Genomic DNA, 21,561 nt, shown 5'->3' on the forward strand with positions numbered 1-21,561 from the left:
AATTGGCCTGGAGGTCAATTCCTCCCAGTGTACCAATAGCAATCAAGGCTTAATTACACCAAGACTTTGCACTCAGCCCACAAAGGGATATACCAAAAGCGACCACCTCAGGTGATTGGGGAAGCTGAGCTACTGACCCCTATAAGTTACAGACCATACAAAGCCACTCCATCAACACAGGGAGGCAGCCAAAATGAGGAGACACAGAAGCATGACACAAATGGGAGAGATGGAGGAGAGTAAACTATTAGACAACACAGAGTTCAGAATCACATTTATAAGATTACTCAAGAATCTTCTAAAAACCTTTGAGAAACTTGATGAGACCTCCAAGAAGCTTGTTGAGACCTTCAAGGACCTTAATGAGAATACCAAAAAAAAAAATAAAATAAAAAAAAATAAAAAATAAAAAGGAAAAGGACCAGCCAGAAATTAAGCATACACAGTCTGAAATAAAGAATATACAGAAACTCAGCTATAGATCAACATGCCCCAAGAATCAAACCAAAGATCTGGAATATAAGAAAGCAAAAATCACTCAACCAGAGAGGCAAGAAGAAAGAAGAATCCAAAAGGGTGAGGATAGTGTAAGGAGCCTCCAGGACGGCTTAAAGCGTACCAACATCTGGATTTTTGGGATGCCAGAAGAAGAGAGCGAGCAGAATATTGAAGGCTTAATGGAAGAAATAATGACAGAAAACTTTCCCTACCTGGTGAAAGAAATAGACTTACAAGTCCAGGAACCTCACAGGACCCCAAACAGGAGGAATCCAAAGAGGAACACACCAAGACACATCATAATTAAAATGTCAAGAGCAAAACATAAAGAGAAAATCTTATAAGCAGCAAGAGAAAAACAACTAGTTACCTACAAGGGAGTACCCATATGACTCAGCTTATTTCTCAACAGAAACTATGCAAGCCAGAAGGGAGTGGCAAGAAATATTCAAAATAAGGAACAACAAGAACCTACAACCAAGATTACTCTACCCAGCAAAGCTATCATTCAGAATTGAAGGTCAGATAAAGAGCTTCACAGACAAGAAAAAGTTAAAGGAGTTCAACACCAAACCAGGATTACATGAAATGTTGAAGGGTATTCTTTAAGAAGAGGAAGAAGAAGAAAAAGGTAAAAGTAAAGGTAAAAAATTATAAACAACATAAAGGTATCAAATACATACCTACCGTGTTTCCCCGAAAATAAGACATCCTCCGAAAATAAGATCTAGCACATGGAAAAATAAGACATCCCCTGAAAATAAGACCCAGTGCAACTTTGGGAGAAAAAATTAATATAAGACACTGTCTTATTTTCGGGGAAACGGCACCAACAAGCGAATCTAAAAATCAAGAGAATTAAAAAAAAAAAATTGGAAGAACAAAATGGACTGGTGAATATAATAGAATCAGGGACATAGAAAGGGATTGGACTAACAATTCACAGGGGGAAAGGGTTCTGAGGGGTGCGGGAAGATATTGGACAAAAATCTTACACTTATGGATGAAGACAATGGCGGGGGTAAGGAATCAGGTGGAGGGGAGCTAAGGGGGAGAGAGGAACACCTGTGATAATCTGAACAATAAAGATTTATTTTTAAAAATAAATAAAATAAAATGAAAAAGAACTTATACAACTCAATAATTTAAAAAATAATCCAATAAGAAATGGATAGACATTTTCCCAAAGAATATATTTAAGTGGCCAGCAGGTACATGAAAAGTGTTCAACATCGCTAATCAGCAGAAAAATGTAAATCAAAGCCATAATGACATCACCTCACACCTGTTAGAATGTCATAACAAAGATGAGATGATAAATGTTGGCGAGATGTGGAGAAAAAGAAACCCTCAGTATTGTGTACTCAGTATTGATGGGATTGCCTGGTGTAGCCATTATGGAAAATAGTATGGAGTTTCCTCAAAAAATTAAAAATAGAATTACCATATGATTCAGCAATCCCATTTTTAGGTATATATTCAAAAAGGACAAATCACTGTTAAGACCTCTGTTCCCTCATGTTCATTGCAGCATTATTTACAAGAGCCAAAACTTGAAAACAAACTCATAGCAGAAGAGATAAAAGTTTTAGTTATAGAAGTGAGGAAAAAGGAACTGAATGAAGGTGATCAAAAGGCACAAACTTTCAGTTATACTAAGTACTGGGAATGTAATGTACAACATGATGACTATAGTTAAACACTGCTCTATGGTTGCTAAGAGTTCTCATCACAAGAGGGAAAAAATTGTAACTTTATGAGGGGCTAGATATTAACATTGCAGTAATCACTTCATAATATATGTGTGTCAAGTCATTATGCTGTACACTTTAAACTTATACAGTGTTGTATGCCAATTATATCTCAATACTGCAAAAATATTCATCAGCTACGGTAGTTGATGTATATATTTTCTATATGGTATATCTATTATCTATCTATCTGGAACTACCTAAGTATACCAGCTCATTTTCTCCCTTTACTTTTCATCTGCTAAAACACACTAACCCTCAGCCACTTGTGTATACATATTTATAAAAATGCACACAAGTAAACTGAGGCAGAGTTGCAATCCTCTACCTGCTATCTTCCAAAAAAAGTTGACATGCAGTGAAGGATTTCCATCCCCAGCCCCCACCTGGCCGTACCCATCTTCCATGAGCAACTGTCGGAAAAAGTCATTGGCTGCCAGCTTAATGGCCTTCTCTGGAGTGACCAAGGTGAGGTTCACTGCAGCTCCTGGAAGTAAACAACAAAGCTGAAGAGGTAAGGCCATCTCCGAGGTACCAGTGCCAGGAACATGCCACTCATGTAGATAACCTCCTCTCAGAAGTTGTTTCTGAAGTAAACAGGGTCTCTGGGGTCAAGGAGGGTTTGTCTGCTTCTTATTGAAATAAATTTCCTTTCATCTCCCTGCTTCCACTATCTTCCCACCACATTTTCCTTTTTCAGTGTATTTACTTCCTTTATGGACTCATTGGTGCAGTTATTAGGAAATCTGTCCTTGTTAATGTTGCCTGTCTCTGATGCTAAATAAACAGTTCCCCAAGTTAATCCCCAATAAAAAGGCCCTGGGTGACAGAGATTGGTTTTAATTTCTGTGCTGTGTTTGCCACTGGCATCTCTGTGGGTCATAGAGACTTTTTTTTTACTTTGTTCCTAAGGGGTACTATCATATCACTTCCTTCTCAACCCCAGTTTTGTAACCATTTTCCAAGGCATAACCATAGTTGTGCCATCTTGGATAGGGACACTGCAGGATAAACAGGGACAGCACTGGCCGTGTCAAGGAAGAGCCACTCAGTAACTCCTTTCCAGGAGCTCAAAACCCTTTCCATTCTCTGTCCTTGTCAGCCTCTACCTCTTTTGCTATTGGTGGTTGGATGCCTTGACAGCCTGAGAGAGGGGTAGGGGGGAGAATGGGTGTTTGGGGGTTCATTTGCCTCCAACATCACACAGTGAGGCAGTAATTGTGCCAGGATGGAACCTAGGGCTCCTGGGCTCTTCAGTGTATTCACTGGCATTCCCCTAACCTCACTGTAACTACTGTGTTTACCAAGACACATGTGATCCAAAAGCACCTGGTAGCCCAGGCCCATCCTAGGAGTTCCCTGGGCAGAAAGAATGCTGCTTTCCAATGTTTTATAAATTCACAAAAATCTAATTCCCCTGTGCCATACCCTCTGTCCTCACTTGGCCTCACAAGCCAGGCCTCCCCCAGGACACCTAATGAATGAGCCTACCTCGGTACATGCCCAGAAAGCCCTCTACCCTCGCCGTCTTCATCAGGCAATCTATCCTAGAAGCAGAGGCCAGAAAGGGAAATTAGTAGTGAACAGGAGGCTGTACCACAACCCCCTTGCCTTCACCCAATGCTCTAATCCTGTTGGGCTCACCCCAGTTGACCACCTCCACCTCCTTCCCTCACACCCTAATCTTACTCCCTACATCCATCCTCTGGGAGTTCCCTCTTCTTACCCCCTTCTTCACAAATACCTACATTCCTTTGTAGATATCTTTTCCATGCTGGTTCTGAAGTCGAGTCTTGGCCAAGTCAATGGGGAACACACAGGTCACCCCCAGGAACCCTGCCATGCCTCCATTGATGACTTTTGCTGTGACACTGGGCCATGGGAAGGAGGGAGGCACAGAGTGAGTGAGGGAAACACAGACATAGGAGCATGGATGGAGGCTGGCTGCAGAGAGCTACCCATAGCCAGGACTAGATGGGGAAATGGAGGGAGGCCAGCAGGAAAGCAGAAACAGCAGAGCAAGCATAGGAATGGCAGCTCCATTGACTTCAGCTCCACAGGCATCCATGGATCCCTCTTCTCAGCCTACTGCTCCTACTCCAGCAACCCTTCTGGTCAACTTGTCATGCCTCCCTCACCTAGTCCTGTTCCAGACACAAGTTAGAGGCCAGGACCCCGAGGGCATGGCCACTTCCTTCAGGAGCACTACCCTCACCAGGGCTGAAGCATCTTGGAGATGCTTCATAAAGCTAGGACACTGCCAAGGCTTCTGGGAAGGCTGCCAGAGTACCAACTCTGCCCCCTGGGGCCCCACTAGGGTGCTCAGAGTATCCCCTTCAGAGTTCCACCCAAGGTTCTCTGGCTTATCCACATCCATAGGGCCACATGTGGACACATTTTCAAACACACTGAACTTTTATTTCAGACTTAAGGTCATCAGAACTGATTTTGAATCCTGGTTATTTTGTTAGTTAAGCAAATTATCTCACTTCACTGATCCTTTGTTTTCCCCTCTGTACAACTGGCTCATGCATTTGGTAAATGATAGCTATTATTAATAAGAGAACACACTTTTCTGACATGAGAGTTTCTAGTCAGCATGATATAACCCGGGTTAATTTATATTATCTAGTCAAAAGTAAAGAAAAGTCCCTTTCATTTTTTTTTTTAAGTGTGAAAATAGAAAATGGATCCTAGTAACATTTTCTTATCTTTCTGGCCAGAGGCAGATGTGAGCAAAATATTTTTTTAATATATTTTATTGATTTTTTACAGAGAGGAAGAGAGAGGGATAGAGAGCTAGAAACATTGATGAGAGAGAAACATCAAACAGTTGCCTCCTGCACACCACCTATTGGGGATGTGCCTGCAATCAAGGTACATGCCCTTGACTGGGATCGAACCTGGGACCCTTTAGTTTAGTCCCCAGGCCGACTCTCTATCCACTGAGCCAAACTGGTTAGGGCATGAGTAAAATATTTGTAGGTAGATTACCTGGAAGTGGTAAGAGCAGATAATAGATTTAAATTTTGCAGGCTGGAGAGATGCAGTCCAAATAATTACAAATTATATTTAAGTATATTTATCTATAAATAAGTAATTTTTTTTGTATATAGGAAATGGGTCCCTTTTGCTGCTCCCCAGGACTCAGCTAATACTTTAGAAATATGGAAGGGAAGCTTAGTGATGTGTTATCCCCACAGCAGCTCTTTCCCTAATCTCAGCCCAGAGATGAGGGTTATATTAGCCAGATTTTACCTCAAATCCTGCTTGGACATTCTTCAGGGGGCTGAAGACTCTGGTGGGTCCTGGAACAGAGGCTGCTTGTTCACTCCTCAGGGCAGATGGTTGGCTGATGTGGAAGAAGTGGTGTCCGGATCCTTGACTCTAACTCACCTTGGCAAGGTGGGGTGTTGGTGGAGAGTGCTGGAGCCACCGTTCCAGCAAGTCACAAGCTCCTCGGGTTCAGCCGCCTCCTCTATAAAGTGATCAGACTGACACTCACCTCATGGTTTGAGAGCCACATCTGTGGTAGGACAGAACATTATTCTTGTATTAATACTGTCAAGTTGATCACCTCCTAAACCTTTTGAACTTTGGGGATTGAGATCAGAAGATGATGAGAGGGAAGAATAATGGGCCCAAACCAAGGCTGGGAAGGAATTCTGGAGGAGTTTAGGAGAGCGGCATGGAGCAATGGTGAGGGAAGCTATTGGGATCTGAAATAGGCATTTTGAAGAGAGTTGCTGTGGTTTCAGAATACCTCTCATAGTGTTCAAAAACTACAATAAAATACTTGAGATTAAAAAATATAAATGGAGGTAGAATGGAGGATCCAAGATGGCTGCCCAGGTAAATACCTAGCCGCAGCTGCACACAACAATTTCAATAAAATACAACTAAAATATAAAATGGACATTACCTAGAACTACAGGAAAGTCGACTGACTGGAAATTCTACAACAAGAAGCAAGGAGAAAACCAGAAGGAAATGCGGAGGAGCTGTAAAAGCCTAAGGTACGAAGACACGCTGTGCGCGCGGAGACAACGGAGCCGGAGAGGAGGGAGGCCGAGTGCCTGGCTGGCATTCCCTAGCAGGAAGGAGATAAACGCTCCGACTGTGCTGGGCCCCAGTTCTGACTGCTCTGAACCCCAGTTCTAGGCCAGACCCCGGGGACCCAGGCTCATCCAGAGGGAGCTGGGCTGTAAGGTGGAACCCCGGGGGAGCGGCGAAAGGAGGTCCCTGAGGTGCGCACATTGCTTGCAGAGAAGGGACGGTTGGCTGTGCCGGGGGATTACCCTGGTGGGAAGGAGACAGGGGCTCCAGACTGCTCTGAACGCCACCTCCAATCCCACTTCCAACTGAATAGAACCCCAATACCGGGCTCATTGGGGGAAAGCCAAGACTGTTTGGTAGCAGGCAAAAATCGAGGACATCTTTCTCTCAGAGGCGCTTGCAACGAGTACTGAAGGACCCTGAGACCCAGGAACAGCATAGGGCGGGGCTGACGGAAGCCAAGGCTGTAGGCTCCACCCTGAAACCCCACTCCATCTGCGAAATAGATCACAAACGAAAGAAATGGAGGACAAAAAGCGACTGGATATAGAGTTCAAATCTACACTTATAAGGTTTTTCAAGAATTTCCTAGAAAAGATCGATAAGACCTATGAGGATATGAAAAGGGATCAACTAGAATTAATAAGGAATCAATAAGAAATGATAAGGGATCAACAAGAAATGATAAGGGATAAACAAGAAATAATAAGGGATCAACAAGAAATAAAGAATACATTGTCTGAAATAAAAAAAATATATTATATGGAGTCCTAAAAACAGAATGGAAGATCACAAGAATCAAGTCAAAGATTTGGAACATAAAGAGCCAGAAGACACTCCTCCACAGAAGCTAGAAGGCAAGAGAATCCAGAAAATTGAAGATAATGTAAGAAACCTCTGGGACAACTTCAAGCGAACCAACATCAGAATTATGGGGGTCCCAGAAGATGAGAGAGAGCAAGATATTGAAAACATACAGAAAGAAATAGTGACAGAAAACTTCCCCCACCTGATAAAAGAATTAGACTTACAAGTCCAGGAAGCGCACAGAACTCCAAACAAAAGGAATCCAAAGAGGACCACACCAACACAAATCATAATTAAAATTCCAAGAGCAAAGGACAAAGCAGGTAGTTACCTATAAAGGAGCACCTATACGATTGTCAGCTGATTTATCAACAGAAACCATGCAGGCCAGATGGGAATGGCAAGAAATATTCAAGGTGATGATTAGTAAGAACCTACAGCCAAAGATAATCTATCCAGCAAAGCTATCACTCAGAATCAAAGGTCAGATTAAGAGCTTCACTAATAAAAAAAAAAAAAAAATCTAAAGGAGTTCATCAACACCAAACCAGAATTATATGAATTGCTGAATGGGGTTCTTTCAGAAGAGAAAGTAAATAACGATAAAAATTATGAACAACAAATACATAACTATCAACAAGTGAATCTAAAAACCAAGGAAATTAAAAAAAAATCTGATGAACAATATTAACTGTTGAATATAATAGAATCAGAGGTATGGAAGGGGAGTGAACTGACGATTCTTGGGAAAAGGGGAGAGGGGGATGTGGGAAGAGACTGAACATAAACTGTGCACCTATGGATGAAGACAATGGGGAGTGGGGAAAGGGCAGAGGGTGGGGTGGGAACCTGGTGGAGGAGAGCAATGGTGGGGGGCGGGGAGGAACATTTGTAATAATATGAACAATAAAAATTTATTTAAAAATATATATATATATAAATGATAACCCCCAAACACTTGAAATATTGTGAAGTTACACTTTGGCTCTTAAAATGTGTTTTCTGAATTTCCTGTGACCCCACTGAAAGACTGAGCTGCATTAAGACTATGGATTTGTACTTGATGCACATGGAAAGCACCAGGGACAGTGCCAGGAAGTCAAAACTATAGTTATAATAGTTGTTATAGCTCCTGAGGAGAGGTCCTGGTTCAAGCCAGAGAGACAGGGGATCACTGAATCCTGATGCTCTGATGGAGGCTGGCTTGTGTTCTTAGCAGTCTCTTCTCTCCAGGCTCCCTTCAAACTGTGTAAACACTCCTTCCTCTTCCATGCTTCCTATTGTTCCCTAGGCTATCAGAAATTCTCTGCCCTCTCCAGGTATTTTGTTTTGAGGAAGAAAAGACAGATCAATTTTCCCCTGTTGTATATTGATCTAGTCAGAAAAAAATTCCAGGTCTGGGTATACAGTATTGAACAAAAGATTAAAATCATTGTTTTTAAGGATTAAAATTTTTGTTGGTAATCCTCACTACAGGATATTTTTTTTCATTGCTTTTCAGAGAGTGGAAGGGAGAGAAAGAGAGAAACATTGATGTGAGAGACAACATCAATTGATTGCCTCCCAAATGTATTCCAACTAGGGTGTGAGGAGTGAACCTACAATTCTGGAATGTGCATGGCCTTGCCAGGAAATTGAACTCATGACCCTTGGGTGTGTGGGCAGACACTCTAACCACTGAGCAATACCGACCAGGGCAGGGACTTAAATTTTAAAAGCGAAGACTGAGAATAAATGAAATAAATAAATCCTAAGGATGCCAGATAGTGATAAATACAAAAAAAATCAGGAGGAAAGGAAGATAGAAAACGTCAGTGGAGTGGGGATGATGGTGGATTGACCCAGAAAAAATTCAGTGAGGTGACTTGAGAATCCAAAAGGAGTAAAGGAGTAAGGGTCTAAGAGATCATTCAAGGCAGAGCAAAGGCCCAGAGAGCAGTGAGTCTAGTGAACTGGACGAATAACAGTGGCCAGTGAAGAGTGAACATGGATGAATGTGAAGACAGTCATAGATATAATGGGGTGAAGGCAAGGCCTCATAAGATCGTTGGCTTTTATTCTGAATTAAAAGAGAAACAATTGGAGAGTTGTCAGTATAGAAGTGACATGCTCTAGACAGGACTATTTGGCTGCTGTGTTAAGAATAGACAGCACCAGGACCAGAGCAGCCAGGCCTGGAGCAGCCAGGCCTGGAGCAGCAGCAGCCAGGCCCGGAGCAGCCAGGCCCAGAGCAGCAGCAGCCAGGCCCAGAGCAGCAGCAGCCAGGCCCCGAGCAGCAGCAGCCAGGCCCCGAGCAGCAGCATCCAGGCCTGGAGCAGCAGCAGCCAGGCCCAGAGCAGCAGCAGCCAGGCCCCGGAGCAGCCAGGCCCGGAGCAGCCAGGCCTGGAGCAGCAGCAGCCAGGCCCGGAGCAGCAGCAGCCAGGCCACAAGCAGCAGCATCTAGGCCTGGAGCAGCAGCAGCCAGGCCCAGAGCAGCAGCAGCCAGGCCCCGGAGCAGCCAGGCCCGGAGCAGCCAGGCCCAGAGCAGCCAGGCCTAGAGCAGCAGCAGCCAGGCCTGGAGCAGCATTCAGGCCTGGAGCAGCCAGGCCCGGAGTGTTGTGGGGTTGAACCCTGAGTTTAAAATGAAAGGAAAGAAGGAGCAATGCAGCCAATTCGGGTGCCAGAGTGTTATGTCCGTCATCACAATGGACTCAGAGAAGTTCCTGTGTTCCTTCACCCAAAAGGACGGAGAGTTGCCCAGACGACAGCAAAGTGGGAGAAGAAAACTGAAAGCTATGCAAGGGACTGAGGTGCCAACATGGAGTCATCTGAAGAAATTAAAGACTGAAGTGGAAGCTACTTCTTTAATCATGTTCCTGCTCATGCTAGCATCTGTTAGCTTCCAGTCTTCTGCAAAGTCTTGTGCAGCAAGTCCAAGGACTCTGAGTAAATCTACACCAGCAGCAAAGGAGACTCATTTAGTAGCTAAAAATATGAATATGTCCATAATTCTGATTTCTCATTTTGTTGTTTTGCATTGGCATTGTTGTTATTATTTAATAGCCAGAGTTTTGCTCTTGACATTCAAGTTTTGAAAATAACATGTATGTAATTTAGTTTTTGCATTGGCATTGTTTGCAATTGTTTTTAATTTTAGAGCCCTATTATTGATGTTTAAATTTTATTTTAATTAATAAAAAAAGGGTGATATGTAGAGAGCCGCCTGAGAAAGCACATGGACATTCTTTTAATTCTTATCAGCTGAGCCTGAGGGCACTGGCAGAATCAGTGCTGATTTATTAATCCATATGCTTGGAATAAGGAACAAATAGGACCTTGACTCACCTGGTCTTGATTTTTTACAGAGAGGAAGGGAGAGGGATAGAGAGCTAGAAACATCGATGAGAGAGAAATATTAATCATTCGCCTTCTGCACACCCCCCACTGAGGATGTGCTTGCAAACAAGGTACATGCCCTTGACCAGAATCGAACCTGAGACCCTTGAGTAAGCAGGCCGATGCTCTCTCTATCCACTGAGCCAAACCGGTTTCAGCAGCACAATTCTTTAAATTGTACGTGGCACATCTCGCCCGGCTAGCTCAGTCGGTAGAGCATGAGACTCTTAAATTGTACGTAGCTGTTTCACATCTGTACCTGCTCAGGCCGGGGCTCCAATTTCCTGGAGCCAGGCAAGCTAGGAGGGCGGGTTTAGCCATGCCCCCAGAGAGAGACAGTACTGCTGCTGTGGTATGGGGTGGGGAGGGTGGGGGGGTAGGGGGTGGGGGAGGCGTCTGACCCTGGGGGTCCGCTCAGGCCTGCCTCCACCTGGGTCTGGAGTTGTAGGGAGGAGAGGTGTGTCCAGTCCCAGCAAAGAGGGCCTGGCAGTGGCTGGCCTTGGGCCCCAGGGGTGCTGATGGGTGATTGCCAGCATGCTATTGTTGTGGGTGCCCCTGGCAGGATGGCAGGGAAAAAGATTTGTAGTTGGAGGTGTGGGTTGCAGCTACCCCTGAGGCTGGGTCTTGTTGGGTTAGCCTCCCTGTGCCCTTAGGGTGCGGGGGCTGGGGTAGGGTGTCTGTGCCAGGGGATTGGAAGAGCTCCTGGTGGCCACTACCTCTTCCTTCTTTGCAGTCCGGGCTCCTGACAAGCAGTCTCCTCAGACCTCAGGGAACTTGGCTTAGGCTGCCGGCCCCCTGCTGCTCAAGCATCAATATGCAAATAGGACAAATTAGCATATTGCCTCTTTATATGTGTAGATTTACCCCACTTTCTTTCCTAATGGAATTTAGGAAAAACAGTATTTAGGGAGTACTTGGGTAGTAAAACATATCAGTTAAACTCTGGAATGCAGGATTATGAGGAGCTACATCTGAAACTCTTTGGGACCAAAAGAGACAAGGACTGGATACCAGAGGCTTCTGGATGCAGTCTTTGCTTATGACACTGAGGTATCTCACATTGGAAAGACAAGTGTACTTACAATTTTATAGGTGATAATTGAACTGTATTAGGAGGAATATGGGAAATAGTATGTTTGCATGTCCCAAGGCATGAAAGGATAGCATGTACATTATTCCATTTCCAGGAATTCCCTTTATCCCTCTCAACATTCCACCTGGGTGCCGTGGGACCTGCCATATTCCTAAAACCTGATGCTATCCCCTGGGTAACGTTGACTGTCTGAGGATGAGTGCCTAACTTAAGCTAGGTTATTCAGTCTCTTCCATAGGAATTTTTTTTCCCCCATAGGAATTTTAATAGATTGTAGAGTCTCTTTTAAGGAGCCTTTTTTTCTGTAGAAAAACTTGGTACCCAGTAAGCAGTTGTGTTTACTGTCACATGGTTTGGGGAAAAGATAGGTAAATAAAGCAGTACCACAGAGATAAGGAGAGATAAGAAAGTGTACTGGTGGTATTTGAAACCCTATGAAAGTTACCCCCTTCATTCCTGATCTTAGGTATCCATATCCCACTCTCTTTCAAATGAATTGACATATTGTCTTAAGCAAGTTAGTTTTTGTAACATGGTAACCAGAGTCCTTAACTAATAAACAAAAATTTTTAAAAAAATATATTTTATTGATTTTTTACAGAGATGAAGGGAGAGGGATAGAGAGTTAGAAACATCGATGAGAGAGAAACATTGACCAGCTGCCTCCTGCACATCCCCCACTGGAGATGTGCCCACAACCAAGGTACATGCCCTTGACCAGAATCAAACCTGGGACCTTTCAGTTCGCAGGCCAACGCTCTATCCACTGAGCCAAACTGGTTTTGGCTAAACAAAAAATTTTAAGAGCCCCTCATCTTCCAGTTAATAGTAATTGAGCTGCTTAGACTATGAGTTCTGTAAGGTTTCACAGATGTGAGGTCATTATGGGTTGGCTTGGAGGCGCTACAGTGGCCTTACAGAATAAAGGAAAATTTACAAGTAGAAGAGCAATGTGAGTCCTGTGTTAAGAAAGGGCTGAGGGCACAGTACCCCACCTTGTTGGCTCAGGAGAGCAGCACAGATAGGTAGGTCCATGAAATATAGTGACAACCATACTTTGGTAAAAACTGCTGTTTGAATTTTAACCCTGCTAAGTGTGGCTGTTGCATCTGATTAAAACACTGGGTACTTACCTCAGCTTCCAGGTGAAGACCTGGAGGCTAAGGCAATTTTCCCTTGCCTGGGACCAGGACCACAGGAGATTGATTCCCACTGACTCAGTAGCTTCAGGGATAGAAACTGTAGATAACCTTTAGAGACTAACCGCTGAGCTCTGCTTCTGTGTTATCGCTATCGCAAGACAGGGCCACATTCCAATGTCCAGCAGAATGTGACTGGAAACCAACCCTGCAGGCTGTCCCCAGTCTTTAGAATTTAGTCTTTAGGATTTAGGAACAAAAGGAAAATTCTTGCGGTTTAAACCTTTAAAAGAAATTGCCTACCCCTGATACGGTGCAGTCATTTGGAGTCCACCTGCGTGTGGTGCTCTTGTGGCTGTCCTGGCCAGTTCAATAAATCCTTGCCTGCTTTTTTTAAATTAATTAATCAGCCTCCGGTGGTCTTATTTTGAACCCAGGGTTTGACCCCACAACAGTCCAGGGATTCCCACATATAGGGTGTGCAACCCCTACCCCCCAGTAATAGGTAATTTTTGGCAAATTTGATCCTGAAGGCAGTAAGAAAACACTAAATGTAATGGGGGGGTTGGGGAAATGGTGGCCCAATAGGCAGACCTGTCGTGATACTGGAAATACAACTAAAATGGAAAACATCACCTGGAATTACCAACTGAAGTCCAGCTGAGGAGGAGACTTATATTAAGAAAGGACAGGAAACACTCAGAGATTGGTAGGAAGAACAAGGTTGTGAAAGGAGCTGACCCAGCTCCCAGGGGCAGCAGGCCAAGTTTGAGGAGGGAGGGTCTGTTCCCTCAGAAGATAGAGGCCTGGAACCCAGGCTGAGCTCCACAGCCCGGAGCCCTAGAGTCAAGACCCAAGGCTAATGACATCCAGTGGTGAAAGGTGGCAGGGCTGCTGTGGAGCTGGCAGACCAAGAAGGAGCCCCCAGGAAAGGTGCAGTGTGTTTTGCTTATTGGTTTTACCCAGAGCCCAGTGACTTTTCAGTTGCAGCTACTCACCCAAGGTTTTGGTGCAGGGAGGGAAATGTGGAGGAGTGCCTCAGGAGAGGCCGGAGTGGGAAGCATTGAGAGGGGAGATTTGGAAAAACAGCAGCCAGGAGCATTTGGTTGAGGCCCCCAAACAGAAAGGGCCATTTTTCCTGAGAGGAGCAGCAGCCCCAGGACAGGGAAAGGGAAAAACCCGGCTTTAGGTGATACAGCCCACTACACTCTCAGGTGCCATGGATGCCACACCCTGCATTTTGAGCTTTTCAGAAGAAACAAAAACAGAGGCCAAGCCTATGGGTTTGAACAGTCTCAGGAGCTTCAGTGACTGGGTTGGGGGGGGGGGGGGGGGGGGAGGGGCTGTCCACCCCACTATCCTGGAAACCAGATCAGTAATTTTCCCTCATGCTCAAACTGATAAAACTCCAGGTTGCCAGCTAACCCCATTGGTCTCCATACAAGAATCTCTGTCCAGCCAAGGGCAGAGTAATATCTTGGGCCACTTGTGGAGAAGTAGGTCTAGGACAGGGAGACACACCCACCATATTCCCTGAAAGCCAAACAGCACTTCCCCGCCTAAAGACCTTTCAGAAACAGACCTTTGAGTGATTAAGATTGACACCTCGCTAGGATGGATAAAGGCAGAGCCTGGAGAACCAGGGGAAGTTTTATGACCCAGTTCTTAGCTGATAACAAACCTACTTTAGAGGTCAGATTGGCCACTCCTGTTTGCAGCCAAAGCCTGTGGATCAGTGGATTGCTTAGAGCTTCAAGCAAGTTGCCAAAAGACAGTACCAGATAGCAGTTACCACCTAAGTACTGTACCTAAAAGGAATCCCAGAATTGGCAGACAGAACAAAAGAGTGGGATCCAAAGTGAGCTCCCAGGGGGCAATAAACTTGGTTGAAAAACAAATGTCACTTCAGGTTTTTTTTTAAAAATGTCCCCCCTTCCCTCCCCCCCACTTTTCTCTTTTTTAAAAGCTTTTCTCTTTCCTTTCTTTTTTCCCTTTTAAAATTTATCATCTTTATCTATCTGCTTTATTGATTTATAATCCTAATCTCTGTTGTTTCATTCATATACCTAATTTTCCTCTTCCCTTTTCCTACTCATTTTTTTTCACTACCTATTTTTCCATTCTTTCTCTTTTCTTTTTCTCCTGCTTTCTCATTTTTTCTTTTTCTTATTTTAGGTCTATTTCTCCTCTATTTTTCCTTCCAAGTTTTTATTTTATTTTATTATTATTATTGTGTTTTCATTTCTTATTTCCCCTCCTTCATTTTAAATAATTTTCCTTCCCCTATTCCTTTAATTTTCTATTCTTATTTTCTTTTTTTTAAGATCTAAAAGCTATATATATATATATATATATATATATATATATATATATATATATATATATATTGATTTCAGAGAGGAAGGGAGAGGGAGAGAGAGAGAGGGTAATATAAATGAGAGAGAATCATTGATCAGCTGCCTCCTGCAAGCCCCCCAATAGGGATCAAGCCCGCAAGCTAAGCATGTGCCTTCACTGGAAATCAAACAATTGGCCTCCTGGTTCACAGGTTGATGCTTATCTACTGAGCCACATCATTCAGCTATTCTTATTTATTTTAAAAAATATATTTTATTGATTTTTTTACAGAGAGGAGGGGAGAGGGATAGAGAGTTAGAAACATCAAAGAGAGAGAAACATTGATCAGCTGCCTCCTGTAGACTTTCTACTGGGGATGTGCCCGCAACCAAGGTACATGCCTTGATTGGAATTGAACCTGGGACTCTCTTTTTTTTAAAATTATAAATATTTATTGTTCAGATTATTACAAGTGTTCCTCTTTCCCCTCTCTTCCCCCATAGCTCCCCTCCACCTGATCCCCAACTCCACCCCATGCCCTTACACCCCACCCCTGTCTTCATCCATAGGTGTAAGATTCTTGTCCAATCTCTTCCCTCACCCCCTGAGAATTGTTAGTCCAATCCCTTTCTATGTCCCTGATTCTATTATATTCACTAGTCCATTTTGTTCTTCAGATTTTTTATTCACTTGATTTTTAGGTTCACTTGTTGGTAGGTATGTATTTTATGTCTTTTTGTTGTTCATAATTTTTACTTTTATTTTTATCTTCTTCTTCCTCTCCTTAAAAAATACCCTTCAGCATTTCATGTAATTCTGGTTTGATGTTGATAAACTCCTTTAACTTTTTCTTGTCTGTGAAGCTCTTTATCTGACCTTCAATTTTGAATGATAGTTTTGCTGGGTAGAATAATCTTGGTTGTAGGTTCGTGTTGTTCATCATTTTGAATATTTCTTGCCACTCCCTTTTGGCCTGCATAGTTTCTGTTGAGAAATCAGTTGACAGTCGTATGGGTACTCCCTTGTAGGTAACGAGCTGTTTTTCTCTTGCTGCTTGTAAGATTCTCTCTTTGTCTTTTGCCCTTGGCATTTTAATTACGATGTTTTTTGGTGTGTCCCTCCTTGGATTCCTCTTGTTTGGGGTTCTGTATGCTTCCTGAACTTGTAAGTCTATTTCTTTTACCAGGTAGGGAAAGTTTTCTGTCATTATTTCTTCCATTAAGCCTTCAATATCCTGCTCACTCTCCTCTGGCACCCCAAAAATCCGGATGTTGATACGCTTTTAGCCATCCCAGAGGCTCCTTACACTATCCTCACACTTTTGGATTCTTCTTTCTTTCTGCCTCTCTGGTTGGGTGATTTTTTTCTTTCTTATAATCCAGATCTTTGCTTTGATTCTTGGAGTACGTTGATCTATAGTTGAGTTTCTGTATATTCTTTATTTCAGAGATTGTATACTTAATTTCTGACTGGTTCTTTTCCATTTTTTTGGAATTCTCTTTAAGGTCCTTGAAGGTCTCACCAAGCTTCTTGGAGGTCTCATCAAGTTTCTCAAAGATTTTTAGAAGATTCTTGAGTAATCTTATAAATGTGATTCTGAACTCTGTGTCGTCCAGTAGTTTACTTTCCTTCATCTTTCCCATTTGTGTCATGCTTCTGTGTCTCCTCATTTTGGCTGATGGAGTGGCTTTGTTTGGTAGGTGACCTATAGGGGTCAGTAGCTCAGCTTCCCCAATCACCTGAGGTGGTCGCTTTTGGTATATCCCTTTGTGGGCTGAGTGCAAAGTCTTGGTGTAACTAAGCCTTGATTGCTGTTGGTACACTGGGAGGAATTGACCTCCAGGCCAATTGTCTGTGAGGACCCGCTCTGTCTATAAAGGAAGAACTGCTGTGCTGGAGACACGGTTTGTTTCAGTGGGGCTTTGGTGCTCATTGATCTGTCTCCCGAATGTGTCACTTATGGATGTGAGTGGTTGAAACTGACCACCAGGAAAACTGGCTTCTGGATCACCAATGGGGTACAGTTCATTTGCTTGGGACTTGTTGGTTTTGTTGCTGGAGCTTTGTTGCTGGAGCTGCAGTTTATTTTGTTAAGCTGCCACAATATCAGCCATTTATATGCAAAAGCAGCTGGGCGGTGCCTGGAAGGGTCTGTAGAATGTGTGGGCAGGGCCTCAGGGAGGGTCTCAGGGCGGGGTGGGGCCTCAGGGTGGGGCAGGGTCTCAGGACATCACTAGGTTGGGACGTGGCTAACAACAATGGCTGTCCCAGCCCCCCCGCATTTCCAAGTCCCCACTGCGATCCAGGGCAGTAAACAATGATTGTTGCGTGCACCTCTGCAAGAGTCACCCTCACTTCGGACCAATGGCTGACAGACCAGCTTCTCCCTGTAGGCCTCTGGGTCCCACACGTGACCCCAGAAACTTGATTTCAAAGTGATAGGGAGCTTGTTTCCTTTCGGGTTGAAAAAAAAAGCCGCGCCCTGCGCCCAGTCACCTGCCACCAGCCCAATTCGAGTGCCTCCGTACCTAGGCTCCTCAGCTTTTCCACACTTGCGCTCCTTTCTCTTTCAGCCAACCTTCCCATGGTTTTGGATGATAGATGTCCTTTATATTAGTTTTAATTTTTAAATTGTTGTGGGAGCAGCAGACCAGTTGCTCACCTACGCTGCCATCTTGATTTCTCTAAACCTGGGATTCTTGAGTCTGTAGGCCAACACTCTATCCACTGAGCCAAACCAGCTAGGGCTTATTTTCTTTCTTTTAGCTCTGCATCTATATATTCTGTGGCCCCCACTCCCGCCGCCCTCCTTTGTTTGTTGTTTGCTTTGTTTTCTCTTCATACTTTTTCTTTCTTTCTTTCTCTTTTTCTGCTATTTTTACTCTCTTTCCTGATTCTCTCTTCTCTGGTGGTTGCTTTTGTTGGTGCTGTAGTGGCCTTGTATAGGTTTTGTTTTGTTTCATCTGTTTTGTTGTATTGTATTTTGTTTTGTTCAGTCAGCACTTTCACAACAGCTCGCATGATGTGGTTGTGGGTAAGCCACATACTCAGCCAGCCTGAGAGGAGACTTCATCCATGAATGGGACAATAACATTCAAGATCGAACTACAGCCCTAGCCGGTTTGACTCAGTAGAGCATCAGCCTGCAAACGAAAAGGTCCCAGGTTCAATTCTGGTCAAGGGCAATATGCCTGGGTTGTGGACTCTATCCCAGTGGGGAACTTGCAGGAGGCAGCTGATCCATGATTCTCTCTCATCATGGATGTTTCTATCTCTCTCTCCCTCTTCCTTCCTCTCTGAAATCAATAAAAAAGTAAAAGACCCAACTGCAGCAGGAGAACACAAATAACTTGATTAAGGGGCTTTTCTAGAACACCAAGCTCAGGAAATCTAAGTGATTGCACCACTGGGTCCCACAAAATACGTACTACATAAAACCATCCCACAAAATCTGGGAGGCATAGAAGTTTTATTTAATATATGGAAACAAAAGCAAAGGGACAGCAAAAATAGGGAGATGAGAAAAAAACCCAAATGAAAGAAAAGGAGGAATCACCAAATATGAACTAAGTGAAATGGAGGTAAACAATTTATCAGATAAAGAATTCAGAATAATTAATTCAGAGTAATGAATTCAGACTATAGATGCTCAAACAATTCAGTGAGAACTACAAGCTGTGATAATTATGCAGGTTTTAATGAGAGCTACACCAACATGAAAAGACAGCTTGACATACAACTTAACAAAAGGAAGATAAACAACCCAATAAAAAAAATGGGCAATGGACCTAAATAGATACTTTTCGAAAGAAGACATAAGGAAGGCCAAGAGACATATAAAAACATGTTCAAAGTCACTAATTATCCAAGAGATGCAAATAAAAATGACAATGAGGTACCATCTCACACCTGTCAGAATGGCTATCATCAATAAATTTCAAGTGCTGGCGAGGGTGTGGAGAAAAAGGAACCCTTGTGCACTGCTGGTGGGAATGCAGACTGGTGCCAGCACTGCAGAGAACATTTTTTAATTCCCTCAAAAAACTAAAAATGGAACTCCCTTTTGACCCAGTGATCCAACTTCTAGGAATATACCCCAAGAAACTACAAACACCAGTCAGAAAAAATATATCTACCTGTATGTTCATAGTAGCACAATATACAATAGCTAAGATTTGGAATCAGCCTAAGTGCCCATCAGCAGATGGGTGAATTAAAAAACTTGTACATTTACACAATGAATACTATGCTAGTGTAAAAACAAAGTAACTCCTACCATTTGCAATAGCATGTATGGACCTGGAGAGCATTATGCTCAGTGAAATAAGCCAGGTAGAGAAAGATAAACATCACATGATCTCACTCATTTGTAGAATATAATGAACAACATGAACTGATGAACAAAAACAGATCCAGAGACAGAGAAACATCGATCAGATGCTCAAACCTCAGAGGGTAGGTATGGGAGGTTGGAGGTAAGGGAGAGAGAACAACCAAAAGACTTGTATGAATGAATATAAGCCTAACCAATGGACACAGACACCAGGGGGCAAGGGCATGAGTGAGAGGGGGTGGGGGCAATGGTGGAATAAAGACATATATGTAATACCTTTAATCAATAAAGAAAATAAAAAGAAGCAAATGTAATCACTTAGGAAAATAAAAAAGATAGTTTGAAACAATAAATAAGAATCCATTGGAAATGAGGACAGCTAAAATAAAGAACACCTCTGGCCCTAACTGACTTGGCTTAGTTGATAGAGCATTGGCCTGCCGACTCAAGGGTCCCAGGTTCTATTCTGGTCAAGGGCATGTACCTTGGTTTCAGGCACATCCCCAGTAGGGGGCATGCAGGAGGCAGCTGATTGATGTTTCTCTCTCATCTATATTTCTAACTCTCTATCCCTCTCCCTTCCTCTCTGTAAAAAAAATCAATTATATAAATATATATTTTTTTTCAAAAAGAACATCTCTGAAGGATTCAAAGGCAGACTAGAAGTATCTGAGGATTGAATCAGTGAATTAGAATACAAGATAGAAAAAAACAAAACAAAACAACAACAAAAAAAAAAACACCCATTCAAAGCTGCAAATGGAAAAAATATTAAAAGCAGTAGGAGCCAAAATCAGTTTGGCTCAGTGGGTAGAGTGTTGGCCTGAAGACTGAAAGTGTGCAGGAGGCAGCTGATCGATGTTTCTAGCAGTCTATCTCTCTCCCTTCCTCTCTGTAAAAAATCAATAAAATATATTAAAAAAAAAAAAAAAGAAATGTGGGATTGTCTGAAATAAAAAATATTATACAGAGTTCTAAAAACAGAATGGAAGATCGCAAGAATCAAGTCAAAGGTTTGGAACACAAAGAGCCAGAGGACACTCCTCCACAGAAGCAAGAAGATAAGAGAATCCAGAAAGTTGAAGATAGTGTAAGAAACCTCTGGGACAATTTCAAACGAACCAACATCAGAATTATGGGGGTCCCTGAAGAAGAGAGAGAGCAAGATACCGAAAGAATACTGGAAGAAATAGTGTCAGAAAACTTCCCCCACCTGGTGAAAGAATTAGACTTACAAGTCCAGGAAGCGCACAGAACTCCAAACAAAAGGAATCCAAAGAGGACCACACCAAGACACATCATAATTAAAATTCCAAGAGCAAAAGAAAAAGAGAGAATATTAAAAGCAGCAAGAGCAAAGCAGGTAGTTACCTATAAAGGAGCACCCATACGATTGTCATCTGATTTATCAACAGAAACCATGTAGGCCAGATGGGAATGGCAAGAAATATTCAAGGTGATGAATAGCAAGAACCTACAGCCAAAAATACTCTACCCAGCAAAGCTATCACTCAGAATCGAAGGCCAGATAAAGAGCTTCACAAATAAAAAAAAGTTAAAGGAGTTCATCACCACCAAACCTGAATTATATGAATTGCTGAAAGGGGTTCTTTAGGAAGAGGAAGAAGATAATAGATAAAAGTTATGATAAAACAAATACGTAACTATCAACAAATGAAACTAAAAGCCAAGGGAATTAAAAAATCTTATGAACAATATTATCTGGTGAATATAATAGAATCAGAGGTACGGAAGGGGAGTGGACTGACGATTCTCGGGGAAAAGGGGAGTGGGAGGTGCAGGAAGAGCCTGAACAAAAACTGTGCACCTATGGATGAGGATAATGGGGGGTGGGGAAAGGGCAGAGGGTGGGGTGGGAACCTGGTGGAGGGGAGCCATGGAGGGGAAAAAAATGAAGAACATTTGTAATAATATGAACAATAAAGATTTATTTAAAAATTAAAAAATTAAAAAATAAAAAGAAATGTGGGAAGGATTTTTTTTTAAAAAGCAGGAGGAGTCTAAGGGAGTTTTGGGACAATGTGAAATATAACAACATTCACATTATAGGAGTACTAGAAGGAGCAGAATCTGAGAAAGGAATAGAGAATCTGTTTAAAGAAATAATGGAAGAAAATTTTCCTAACCTGAAGGAAAAAGTCACTCAACTTC

At 42.8% G+C, this 21,561-nt stretch overlaps 1 protein-coding gene across 4 annotated transcripts in view; it reads right to left on the reverse strand.

The window, feature by feature from the left end:
- SLC25A18 (solute carrier family 25 member 18) overlaps positions 1 to 21,561 on the reverse strand; it is a 44,040-nt gene that overhangs the window by 6,776 nt on the left and 15,703 nt on the right. For 2 of the 4 annotated variants that reach the window (XM_084878615.1, XM_084878617.1), the window contains exons 2-5: positions 5,508 to 5,727; positions 3,998 to 4,120; positions 3,741 to 3,796; positions 2,646 to 2,736 (exon numbers count right to left, since the gene is read on the reverse strand). In XM_084878615.1, the coding sequence (XP_084734741.1) occupies positions 2,646 to 2,736; positions 3,741 to 3,796; positions 3,998 to 4,120; positions 5,508 to 5,527 (290 nt within the window). In that variant the 5' untranslated portion in view covers positions 5,528 to 5,727. Of the gene's footprint in view, positions 1 to 2,645; positions 2,737 to 3,740; positions 3,797 to 3,997; positions 4,121 to 5,507; positions 5,776 to 21,561 lie in introns of all 4 variants that reach the window. The other 2 variants (XM_084878618.1, XM_084878616.1) reach the window with 1 other exon arrangement.

The sequence above is a fragment of the Pipistrellus hanaki genome, assembly GCF_964339955.1.
Source record: "Pipistrellus hanaki genome assembly, chromosome: 3".
Taxonomy (NCBI): domain Eukaryota; kingdom Metazoa; phylum Chordata; class Mammalia; order Chiroptera; family Vespertilionidae; genus Pipistrellus; species Pipistrellus hanaki.